At 46.8% G+C, this 12,924-nt stretch overlaps 1 protein-coding gene across 1 annotated transcript in view; it reads right to left on the reverse strand.

Annotated features, from left to right (window-relative positions):
- Nucleotides 1-12,924, reverse strand: part of col24a1 (collagen type XXIV alpha 1) — a 199,944-nt gene that overhangs the window by 28,815 nt on the left and 158,205 nt on the right. Inside the window, exons 44-46 of the mRNA XM_014123375.3 lie at nt 9,290-9,343; nt 7,892-7,945; nt 781-834 (exon numbers count right to left, since the gene is read on the reverse strand). Coding sequence (XP_013978850.3) covers nt 781-834; nt 7,892-7,945; nt 9,290-9,343 — 162 coding nt within the window. The remainder of the gene's footprint in view (nt 1-780; nt 835-7,891; nt 7,946-9,289; nt 9,344-12,924) is intronic.

Consider the following 12,924-nt stretch of genomic DNA (forward strand, 5'->3'; position numbering starts at 1 on the left):
GTCAATGCAAATAGTCCAGGTAGACATTTGATTAGCTGTTCAGCAGTCTTACAGCTTGGGAGTAGAAGCTGTTAAGGAGCCTTTTGGACCTAGACTTGGCGCTCCAGTACCGCTTGCCGTGCGGTAGCAGAGAAAGCAGTCTATGACTTGGGTGGCTGGAGTCTTTGACAATTTTTTGGGCCTTCCTCTGACACCGCCTAGTAGAGAGGTCCTGAATGGCAGGAAGCTTGGCCCCAGTGATGTACTGGGTCGTACGCACTACCCTCTGTAGCGCCTTATGGCTGGATGCCGAAGGTTTCCACCTAGGCGGTGATGCAACCGGTCAGGATGCTCTCGATGGTGCAGCTGTAGAACCTTTTGATAACATCACTCAGCATGTTCTCGGCAATAACTCATTCGATTTGTTTCCATCACTCCACGGCCTCTCTCTCTCCATCATCCCTCCTTCCCTGCTTTCTATCTCTTCACACAGGCTCTCTCTCGCTCTCTCTCTCCCTCTCTCTCTTTCTGTCTGTCCCTCTATCTCTACTTCTCTCCCCATTTCTCCCCCCTACAAAGTAGTCCATAACGTAAATGTTATGGACTAATCTCCACGCAACACAATGCATTAGGCTTGTTTATTGTAGTACAGAATGTAATGCAGTATCTCTTACCTCCCTCTGTACCTCTCTACATCTCTCCCATCACCCTCTCCCTCTGTACATCTCTCCCATCACCCTCTCCCTCTGCCCGTCTTTCTTTCTTCATGTCTTCTCTACATTGTGGTGATGTGATACTTACTTCAACACCAGCGGTCCCAGTCAGGCCCCTCGCTCCTTTCTTCCCTTCGAAGCCCTGTCCACACACACACACACACACACACACACACACACACACACACACACACACACACACACACACACACACACACACACTCCAATTGTTTTGTTACCAATAAAAACAAATCCATTATTTATCTACATGTGTCTGCTTATTCCCTGACAGAGGCAGTCCCTTCCTCTGTATGTGTGTGGTTACTTTACAGTTTTTTACAATCACTTTGGCACTAATTTTAGACCCTTGATGTCATTTTTCAAAACTCTAGACACAAAACTCACAACCGATGATCAAAAAGCACATTTTCAAAACTAACACTTTTTCCAATTGCTTAGATACAATACACATAAAGCTAAGATCATTTGTTCATTCAACTAAAATCACCAGTTCAAAATGACACAACTTAACATCAAAGTATTACCATTTCAAAATGCAGTTCACACATTACATCTGAGATGACTGTCTATTCATTTCATTACAATGATCTAACTATCAATTGATACACCTGCTGAAAATGATAACTGTTGCATTACTCTTAATGCATAGTTTTATGGAAACTGACAAACAATATTCCATGTTTAGATCATGAAAACTTCAGGATAATGAGATCCAGTGACACCAATTACCGTGGAACATGAACCAATTGGACTACATTAACTATGGATGTAATATTTCATCATCATTCTTTATCAGACACTGTTTCTATGGTCCCATGTACCACTTTCCAGACCATGTTTTCAGATTTGACATTACTGTATACTACGGCCACTTTATTAAGTACACCTATCTAGCACTGGGTAGGACCCCCTTTTGCAGCATGCACACCATTGTTTTAAACGGCTGTTATTTGAGCATTTGTGGCCTTTCTGTTAGCTTGAATGAGTCGGGACATTCTCCTCTGACCTCTCTCATTAACAAGGTGTTTTTGCCCACAGAACTGCCGCTTACTGAATGTGTTTTGTTTATCGCACCATTCTCTGTAAACTCTAGAGACTGTAGTGCGCAAAAATCCCAAGAAGGCAGCTGTTTCTGAGATACTGGAATCACCATGTGTGGCACCAGCAATCATACCACGGTCAAAGGCGTATCTTGCCCGTTCTAATGTTTGGTCGAACAACAACTAAAACTCTCTACTCTATATACTCTACATATTGAGTTGCAGGCAGCCACATGATTCGCTATTCAAAGGAGCAGGCTATTTGCGTTAACACGCAGGTGTACCTATTAAAGTGGCCAGTGAGTGTATGTATGCAGGCCCTTGTAATTGCTTTTCAAAAACTGCCAACTCGTTACTGATGATTGATTTCACATTGTGGTGCGGGTATCTAGTGAGTGGTATGCACCTAGGATCAAGGGAGACACTATAGTGTTTTAGTACTATATCTCTTGACCAATGATGAAAATAATCATGGCCTCTAAACCTTCAAGCTGCATACTGGACCCTATTCCAACTAAACTACTGAAAGAGCTGCTTCCTGTGCTTGGCCCTCCTATGTTGAAAATAATAAACGGCTCTCTATCCACCGGATGTGTACCAAACTCACTAAAAGTGGCAGTAATAAAGCCTCTCTTGAGAAAGCCAAACCTTGACCCAGAAAATATAAAAAACTATCGGCCTATATCGAATCTTCCATTCCTCTCAAAAAATGTTGAAAAAGCTGTTGCGCAGCAACTCACTGCCTTCCTGAAGACAAACAATGTATACGAAACGCTTCAGTCTGGTTTTAGACCCCATCATAGCACTGAGACTGCACTTGTGAAGGTGGTAAATTACCTTTTAATGATGTCAGACCGAGGCTCTGCATCTGTCCTCGTGCTCCTAGATCTTAGCGCTGCTTTTGATACCATCGATCACCACATTCTTTTGGAGAGATTGAAAACCCAAATTGGTCTACACGGACAAGTTCTGGCCTGGTTTAGATCTTATCTGTCGGAAAGATATCAGTTTGTCTCTGTGAATGGTTTGTCCTCTGACAAATCAACTGTAAATTTCGGTGTTCCTCAAGGTTCCGTTTTAGGACCACTATTGTTTTCACTATATATTTTACCTCTTGGGGATGTCATTCGAAAACATGTTACATTTCACTGCTATGCGGATGACACACAGCTGGACATTTCAATGAAACATGGTGAAGCCCCAAAATTGCCCTCGCTAGAAGCCTGTGTTTCAGACATAAGGAAGTGGATGGCTGCAAACTTTCTACTTTTAAACTCGGACAAAACAGAGATGCTTGTTCTAGGTCCCAAGAAACAAAGAGATCTTCTGTTAAATCTGACAATTAATCTTGATGGTTGTACAGTCGTCTCAAATAAAACTGTGAAGGACCTCGTCGTTACTCTGGACCCTGATCTCTCTTTTGAAGAACATATCAAGACTGTTTCAAGGACAGCTTTTTTCCATCTACGTAACATTGCAAAAATCAGAAACTTTCTGTCCACAAATGATGCAGAAAAATGTATCCATGCTTTTGTTACTTCTAGGTTGGACTACTGCAATGCTCTACTTTCCGGCTACCCAGATAAAGCACTAAATAAACTTCAGTTAGTGCTAGATACGGCTGCTAGAATCCTGACTAGAACCAAAAAATTTGATCATATTACTCCAGTGTTAGCCTCCCTACACTGGCTTCCTGTAAAGGCAAGGGCTGATTTCAAGGTTTTACTGCTAACCTACAAAGCATTACATGGGCTTGCTCCTACCTATCTTTCCGATTTGGTCCTGCCGTACATACCTATACGTACGCTACGGTCACAAGACGCAGGTCTCCTAATTGTCCCTAGAATTTCTAAGCAAACAGCTGGAGGCAGGGCTTTCTCCTATAGAGCTCCATTTTTATGGAATAGTCTGCCTACCCATGTGAGAGATGCAGACTCGGTCTCAACCTTTAAGTCTTTACTGAAGACTCATCTCTTCAGTGGGTCCTATGATTGAGTGTAGTCTGGCCCAGGAGTGTGAAGGTGAACGGAAAGGCTCTGGAGCAACGAACCGCCCTTGCTGTCTCTGCCTGAGTCACTGGCTTATTGGTGTTCTTCCATGCCGTCCCTAGGAGGGGTGCGTCACTTGAGTGGGTTGAGTCACTGACATGGTCTTCCTGTCTGGGTTGGCGCCCCCCTTGGGTTGTGCCGTGGCGGAGATCTTTGTGGGCTATACTCGGCCTTGTCTCAGGATGGTAAGTTGGTGGTTGAAGATATCCCTCTAGTGGTGTGGGGGCTGTGCTTTGGCAAAGTGGGTGGGGTTATATACTTCCTATTTGGCCCTGTCCGGGGGTATCGTCGGATGGGGCCACAGTGTCTCCTGACCCCTCCTGTCTCAGCCTCTAGTATTTATGCTGCAGTAGTTTATGTGTCGGGGGGCTAGGGTCAGTCTGTTATATCTGGAGTATTTCTCCTGTCTTATCCGGTGTCCTGTGTGAATTTAAGTATGCTCTCTCTAATTCTTTCTTTCTTTCTCTCTCTCGGAGGACCTGAGCCCTAGGACCATGCCTCAGGTCTACCTGACATGATGACTCATTGCTGTCCCCAGTCCACCTGGCCATGCTGCTGCTCCAGTTTCAACTGTTCTGCCTGCGGCTATGGAACCCTGACCTGTTCACCGGACGTGCAACCTGTCCCAGACCTGCTGTTTGCAACTCTCTAGAGACAGCAGGAGCGGTAGAGATACTCTCAATGATCGGCTATGAAAAGCCAACTGACATTTACTCTTGAGGTGCTGACTTGTTGCACCCTCGACAACTGTAATTATTATTATTTGACCATGCTGGTCATTTATGAACATTTGAACATCTTGGCCATGTTCTGTTATAATCTCCACCCGGCACAGCCAGAAGAGGACTGGCCACCCCTCATAGCCTGGTTCCTCTCTAGGTTTCTTCCTAGGTTTTGGCCTTTCTAGGGAGTTTTTCCTAGCCACCGTGCTTCTACACCTGCATTGCTTGCTGTTTGGGGTTTTAGGCTGGGTTTCTGTACAGCACTTTGAGATATCAGCTGATGTAAGAAGGGCTATATAAATAAATTTGATTTGATTTGACCTGCAGCAACATAGAGAACATGGAGTCAGCTGGTGATCCAGGTCACAATAGAGGTCAAGCAGTGGGAGGAGGAAGACGAGGAAGACGTGGTGGTCAAAGGAATGTCAGGAGACAAGCACCCCTTCTGAGTGGTGGTCGTGGGCTTCGTTTGAGAGGTGTGGGGGAACGTGGTAGAGCACAAGGCCACGAACCAAGACAGCGGCAGCAACAGCAAAGAGTGTCCAATGAAATCCGAGCAATAGTTGTAGATCCTGTCGTAAATCATGGCATGACAATGACTGAGGCAGCTACAATGATTCAACCAAACCTCAGAAGATCAATTGTGGCCTCAATCATCAGAACTTTCCGCAATGAGAACCGGTAAGTCTTCACCATGCACTAAACATTAGGCTACTCTCAATTGTCAAATTACTGTATACTGCATGCCAATGTGTACCACAGAGTAGGTGATGTGACTAAATGTGTTCTTACTGTAATTTTCCTTGCAGAATTGAGATTAGGCCAAATAGGGGAGGCAGAGGCAAAATTCTGACTGACCAACAAGAGCGGGCTGTGGTCAATTTGGTTCGGGTCAAAAATGATATTCGCCTTACAAAAATCCGGCAGCATATCTTGGACAATGACGACATGTTCAACAATGTGGAAGCCATAAGTTTGCCAACTATTGCACACATGCTGAAAAGGCACCAGGTGTCTCTAAAACAGCTATACCGTGTGCCTTTTGAAAGAAATGCAGACAGAGTGAAGCAACTGAGGACTGAGTATGTTCAGGTATGTTCAGTTTCAAGATTCCTGTTGTGAAAAATTCCCCAAAAATTCTACATCATTGTAATCAGTAATTATCTTTCCAAAATGTCTTTTTAGAGGGTGATGAAGCTGGATGCTGACGAAAACCATCACAAATTCCTATTTTTGGATGAGGCAGGGTTCAACCTGGCCAAGACAAGAAGGAGAGGTCGGAATTTCATTGGCCAGCGGGCAACCATCCAAGTACCTGCACAACGTGGAGCAAACATCCCCATGTGTGCGGCTATATCGGAAGAGGGTGTGGTGGGACGCAGACCCCGTATTGGATCATATAATGCAGCTCTCCTTGTAACCTTCCTTGATGAGCTAAATCAGGTCTGTAGAGCTGATGGCGTGACCTACGTCATTTTGTGGGATAATGTCAGGTTCCACCATGCTCACAATGGTGCAAGCATGGTTTCAGACCCATCAACAATTTACCACCTTGTACATACCTCCATACTCTCCTTTCCTTAACCCGACTGAGGAATTTTTCTCCACATGGAGGTGGAAGGTATATGATAGGCGACCTCACGAACAAGCCACCCTTCTCTAGGCCATGGATGACGCATGCAATGACATCATGGCAGACCAGTGTCAGGCCTGGATTCGCCATGCCCGAAGATTCTTCCCAAGATGTTTGGCTAATGAAAACATCCATTGTGATGTGGATGAGAACCTGTGGCCAAATCCACAAGACAGGGTTGATGGAAATATAGAAGAACAGTAATCAATCCTTTGTTTTGCTTTTTACAGTAAGCCAGGTGAGGAACACTGCAGTTGATGTTTTACTGTAGTTTTTTTCTTTTTTGGAACTAATTATTTTTGCTTTGATTCAAAGAAACGTATGTTGTGATTTTATTGTATTTCATCAATACATTTCAGATTTTGTTCAATGATTCCACTGTGTCTGTAGTGGTATTTCATGATTAATTAGTTATTTGAACCAATGTTTCTGTAAGTGCAAGGTTTCTTTAAAGATATGAATGCACAATGCAATGTTTTGAACATTGGTCTGCCTGTGTTACAAGTGATGACCGTTTTGAGTTTTGTGTCTAGAGTTTTGAAAAATGACCACAAGGTTCTGAAATTAGTGCCAAAGTTATTGTAAAAAACTGTAAGCTTTGGCTAACTGCAGACTAAATGGATGTTTACATATACAGTTCTGCGTAGTGTATACTTCACTCATAGACCTCTAGTCTTGTGTTACTCCAGTTCAGATTTTTCTAAGAAGGCCCGAACTTGCACTCAATATGTGACGCAACAATATTGACTCAATCTGATAAAATAGGCAAATAGGCCAAGTCACATGTCTTAACATGTCAAAGGTATTCAGAACTATGTATGTAAGATACAGTACCTCAGCTTGTTTTTAGGAAATATGTGACCATATGCAGAACAAAGAATCCTATTTCTGTACATAAAGAGCTATATTCCATAAAGAGCAACATTATGTCACAAATGAATGATATTCACAAACTCTGAAAATGTATACATTATCAAGCTGCAGTTAAAATAATTCAGAATTGAAGTGAAAAAAAAATCATACTTGAAGTAAAATAATTCAGACTTGAAGTGAAGTAATTTAGACTTGAAGTGCATAATAAATAGCTCCTTTTCCAAAATTCGAACTGATGCCAGCTTTCTGCATTCTTGTGTGTATTCTCAAGCCTTGTGGAATTCAGACGGAACACTTTGAAGCACGAAGGGCACAGTGGGTGGCCAAACAAACATAATTCTCTGCTTCCTTCTTTCCCCCTCTTTCTCTCCTTCCCTCTTCCGTCTTCTCTGGTATCAAAGGCACAGATGCTCAAGCCCGTCTGCATTGCTTTGGCCCAGTCTGATTTCATGGGAATAAAAGTGTTTTTTTCTCCCTCTCTTCACATGACAATGCTTATGCTCTGGCACTTCGGCTTGTTGATCGAGAGCAATAGAGTCCTAGGTTAAAAACGGTTGTCTCCACGGCTTGGCTAGCTTGTTAGGAACTGCAGTTTGGAAGTGAGGGTCGCCTCTTCTCCCATAGCGTTGACAGGTAATTGCTCAACCCAACCCTCATGGTGTTTGGAGCCATGGAAGCCTGTAGGAAGGCTTCTGCAGTAGGCTGGAGTAACACTTTATTTGGTCATCCAGTTATACAGTAACATCTCATCTAGAGCTCCAGGGAGACATGATTTAACAAACTCTGTGCTTTCCTTTCCCCAAGCCAGGAGCGGAATGAGTCCTATGCATTGATTTACAAAGAATAGCATGATCACACTCACCTGAGTTCCCATTTCTCCCTTCGGGCCCGGTTCTCCGGGTTCCCCTGGTGTTCCCTAATCAACAAAATCACACACACACACACACACACACACACACACACACACACACACACACACCCACACACACACACACACACACACACACACACACACACACACACACACACACACACACACACACACACACACACACGATTTATTCTTATTTCAATGTGCAAAATGTGACCTAGAAATACAGTTGAAGTCGGAAGTTACATACACCTTAGCCAAATACATTTAAACTCAGTTTTTCACAATTCCTGACTTTTAATCATAGTAAAAATTCCCTGTCTTAGGTCAGTTAGGATCACCACTTTATTTTAAGAATGTGAAATTATTTATTTCATGATGCCATCTATTTTGTGAAGTGCACCAGTCCCTCCTGCAGCAAAGCACCTCCACAACATGATGCTGCCACCCCCGTGCTTCACGGTTGGCATGGTGTTCTTCGGCTTGCAAGCCTCCCCCTTTTTCCTCCAAACATAATGATGATCATTATGGCCAAACAGTTCCATTTTTGTTTCATCAGACCAGAGGACATTTCTCCAAAAAAGTACAATATTTGTCCCCATGTGCAGTTGCAAACCGTAGTCTGGCATATTTATGGCGGTTTTGGAGCAGTGGCTTCTTCCTTGCTGAGCGGCCTTTCAGGTTATGTCGATATAGGACTCGTTTTACTGTGGATATAGATTATTTTGTACCTGTTTCCTCCAGCATCTTCACCACGTTCTTTGCTGTTGTTCTGGGATTGATTTGCACTTTTCGCACCAAAGTACGTTCATCTCTAGGAGATAGAACGCATCGCCTTTCTGAGCGGTATGACGTCTATGTGGTCCCATGGTGTTTATACTTGCGTACTATTGTTTGTACAGATGAACCAGACTTGTGGAGGTCTACAATTTTTTTTCTGAGGTCTTGGCTGATTTCTTTTGATTTTCCCATGATGTCAAGCAATAAGGCACTGAGTTTGAAGGTAGACCTTGAAATACATCCACAGGTACACCTCCAATTGACTCAAATGATGCTTCTAAAGCTTCTAAAGCCATGACATCATTTTCTGGAATTTTCCAAGCTGTTTAAAGGCACAGTCAACTTAGTGTATGTAAACTTCTGACCCACTGAATTTGTGAAACAGTGAATTATAAGTGAAATAATCTGTCTGTAAACAATTGTTGGAAAAATTACTTGTCATGCACAAAGTAGATGTCCTAACCAACTTGCCAAAACTATATTTTGTTCACAAGAAATTTGTGGAGTGGTTGAAAAACGACTTTTAATACTCCAACCTAAGTGTATGTAAACCTCCGACTTCAACTGTAGATGCTGATAAGGCCTACACAGAGTATTTATTGGACTTACAGGAAGGCCTGGTGCTCCAACAGCCCCGCGAAGTCCAGTGATGCCAGTGTGGCCCTGAAAATAACAAAGAGACAAAGACATTACACAGGTGAAACTAGAGCTGGGATGATGAACCATCAATGACCGACACAGACCATACCGATTGTCACGACTTCCGCCGAAGTCGGTCCCTGTCTTTGTTCGGGCAGCGTTCGGCGGTCGACATGACTGGCCTTCTAGCCACCGCCGATCCACTTTTCATTTTCCATTTGTTTTGTCTATGTCTTACACACCGGTTTCACTCACCCAATTACCTGTTTATTATTTAACCCTCTGTTCCCCATGTTTGGTTGTGAGTGATTGTTTGTTGTATTGTGGTCCGTATTTGTGGGCTTGGTAATTGTCTTGTATGTTGATGACTTTGAGTAAAGTTATTTTTATTTACTCATCTCTGCTGTCCTGCGCCTGACTCCTCTGCACCAGCTACACATAGATCCTTACAGAATCACTCACCCTGAATGGAGTCAGCAGGAGCAGACACCCTCCCAGTTCCAGTTGAGGAGCGCGTTCAGCAGCACGTGACCATGTTACAACGTCTGGGCACAGCCATGGATTGCGTGCTGCAGACGATGGATCGTTGGGAGAGAGGAGGAGGTTTTCCATCGCCTCCACCAGCCCCACTACAACAGGTCCCACTGTCCCCCCCTCTTCCACCTGGTCCCAGCGGGATTCGACTCGCGCTCCCAAGGGAGTATGATGGGACGGCTGCCGGATGCCAGGGGTTTCTACTGCAGCTGGAGCTCTACCTGGCGACCGTCCACATGTCTCCTTCGGGGCTTGAGAGTGTGTCCGCCCTTTGCCTCTCAGGCAAAGCCCTAGAGTGGGTCAACGCCGTATGGAGTGAGGGAGACGCGGCGTTGGACCATTACGCAGAGTTCACCCGCCACTTTTGTGCAGTGTTCGACCACCCGCCTGAGGGTCGAGTGGCAGGTGAACGTCTGTTCCACCTGAGGCAGGGGACGAGGAGTGCGCAGGATTTCGCCGGACCCTGGCCGCCAGCGCGGGATGGAACGACAGGGCCCTGATCGATCACTACAGGTGCAGTCTGCGCCAGGACGTCCATCAGGAGTTGGCCTGCCGAGACACCACCCTCACATTGGGCCAGCTGGTGGACAAGTCCATCCGGCTGGACAACCTGCTGACTGCCCTCGGACGTCCGGATCGGGACCTGTCAGTTCCATCCCCCAGCACCTCCGCTCTGATGCGCATGGAGCTGGGAGGTGCTGCACTTAGGGCGACCGGAGGAGGGGTCATTCCCTGCACCATCTGTGGCCGCAGAGGGCACACTGCTGGTCGGTGCTGGGGGGGGGGGTTCCTCAGGGAGTCGAGGCAGCTGGCAGGGCACTATCGTGTCACCCCAGGTGAGTCAGCACCAGGCTCACCCAGAGCCCCCCGTTGCTCACATGTATGTGTTTATTTCATTTCCTGAGTTTTCCCCGAATTCCCAGCATAAGACGCTAGTAGATTCAGGCGCAGCTGGGAATTTTATTGACCGTTCATTTGCTCATAGTTTAGGGATTCCCCTTGTTCCTGTGGATATGCCCTTCCCTGTGCACGCCCTAGATAGTTGACCATTAGGGTCAGGGCTGATTAGGGAGGCCACCGCCTCACTTGACATGGTTACGCAGGAGGGTCACAAGGAGAGAATCAGTCCCTTCCTTATTGATTCTCCTGCGTTTCCCGTGGTGCTGGGCCTACCCTGGTTGGCCTGTCATAACCCCACTATTTCGTGGCAACAGAGGGCTCTCAAGGGGTGGTCACGAGAGTTCTCAGGGAGGTGTGTGGGGGTTTCCATCGGTGCGACTACGGTGGAAAGTCCAGACCAGGTCTCCACCGTGCGCATTCCCTCAGAACATGCCGATTTGGCTCTCGCTTTCTGTAAGGAGAGGGCGACTAAATTACCACCTCATCGACGGGGGGGATTGTGCGATAAATCTCCTGGTAGTTGCAGCACTTCCCAGGACTCACGTGTATCCTCTGTCACAGGAGGAGACTATGGAAACATATGTCTCCCAAATCCCGGGGGCAGGGATACATCCGGCCCTCCACTTCACCTGCCTCCTCGAGTTTCTTTTTTGTGAAGAAGGATGGGGGTCTGCGCCTGTGTATTGACTATCGAGGGATCAATCAGATCACAGTGAGGTATAGCTACCCACTGCCTCTCATCACCAGTGCGATCGAGTCATTGCACTGGGTGCGCTTCTTCACAAAATTGGATCTCAGGAGTGCTTACAACCTGGTGCGTATCCGGGAGGGGGATGAGTGGAAGACGACATTTAGTACCACCTCAGGGCACTATGAGTACCTCGTCATGCCGTACGGGTTGATGAATGCTCCATCAGTCTTCCAGGCCTTTGTTGACGAGATTTTCCGGGACCTGCACGGGCAGGGTGTAGTAGTGTATATCGACGACATTCTGATGTACTCCGCTACACGCACCGAGCATGTGTCCCTGGTGCGCAGGGTGCTTGGTCAACTGTTGGAGCATGACCTGTACGTCAAGGCTGAGAAATGTCTGTTCTTCCGACAGTCCGTCTCCTTCCTAGGGTACCGCATTTCCACTTCATGGGTGGAGATGGAGAGTGACCAGATTTCAGCCGTGCGTAATTGGCCGACTCCCACCCCAGTAAAGGAAGTGCAGCGGTTTTTAGGCTTTGCCAACTACTACCGGAGGTTTATCTGGGGTTTTGGTCAGGTAGCAGCTCCCATTACCTCACTGCTGAAGGGGGGACCGGTGCGGCTGCAGTGGTCAGTTGAGGCGAACAGGGCTTTTGGTCACCTGAAGGCTCTGTTTACCTCGGCTCCCGTGCTGGCTCATCCGGATCCCTCTTTGGCGTTCATAGTGGAGGTGGACGCGTCCGAGGCTGGGATAGGAGCCATGCTCTCTCAGCGCTCGGGCACGCCACCAAAGCTCTGCCCCTGTGCTTTCTTTTCGAAGAAGCTCAGCCCGGCGGAGCGAAACTATGATGTGGGGGACCGGGAGCTGTTGGCTGTTGTCAAGGCTCTGAAGGCATGGAGACATTGGCTTGAGGGAGCTAAACCCCCTTTTCTCATCTGGATTGACCACCGCAATCTGGAGTATATCCTGGCGGCGAGGAGACTGAACCCTCGCCAGGCAAGGTGGGCCATGTTTTTTACACGTTATGTTTTCACTCTATCCTACAGACCAGGTTCCCAGAATGCTAAGGCAGACGCACTGTCCCGGATGTATGACACAGAGGAGCGGTCTATGGATCATACTCCCATACTTCCAGCCTCTTGCCTGGTGGCACCGGTGGTGTGGGAGCTGGACGCGGACATCGAGCGGGCATTACGCACAGAGCCCACCCCCCCAGTGTCCAGCTGGGCGCTTGTACGTTCCGTCTGCTGTCCCTGACCGGTTGATCTATTGGGCCCACATATCACCCTCCTCTGGTCACCCTGGCATCGTTCGGATGGTGCGTTGCCTTAGTGGGAAGTACTGGTGGTCCACCTTGGCCAAGGATGTGAGGGTTTATGTTTCCTCCTGCTCGGTGTGCGCCCAGTGCAAGGCTCCCGGGCATCTGCCCAGAGGAAAGTGACAACCCCTACCCGTTCCACAACGGCCGTGGTCGCAC

Source organism: Salmo salar, chromosome 10, assembly GCF_965601325.2.
Source record: "Salmo salar chromosome 10, fSalSal1, whole genome shotgun sequence".
Classification (NCBI taxonomy): domain Eukaryota; kingdom Metazoa; phylum Chordata; class Actinopteri; order Salmoniformes; family Salmonidae; genus Salmo; species Salmo salar.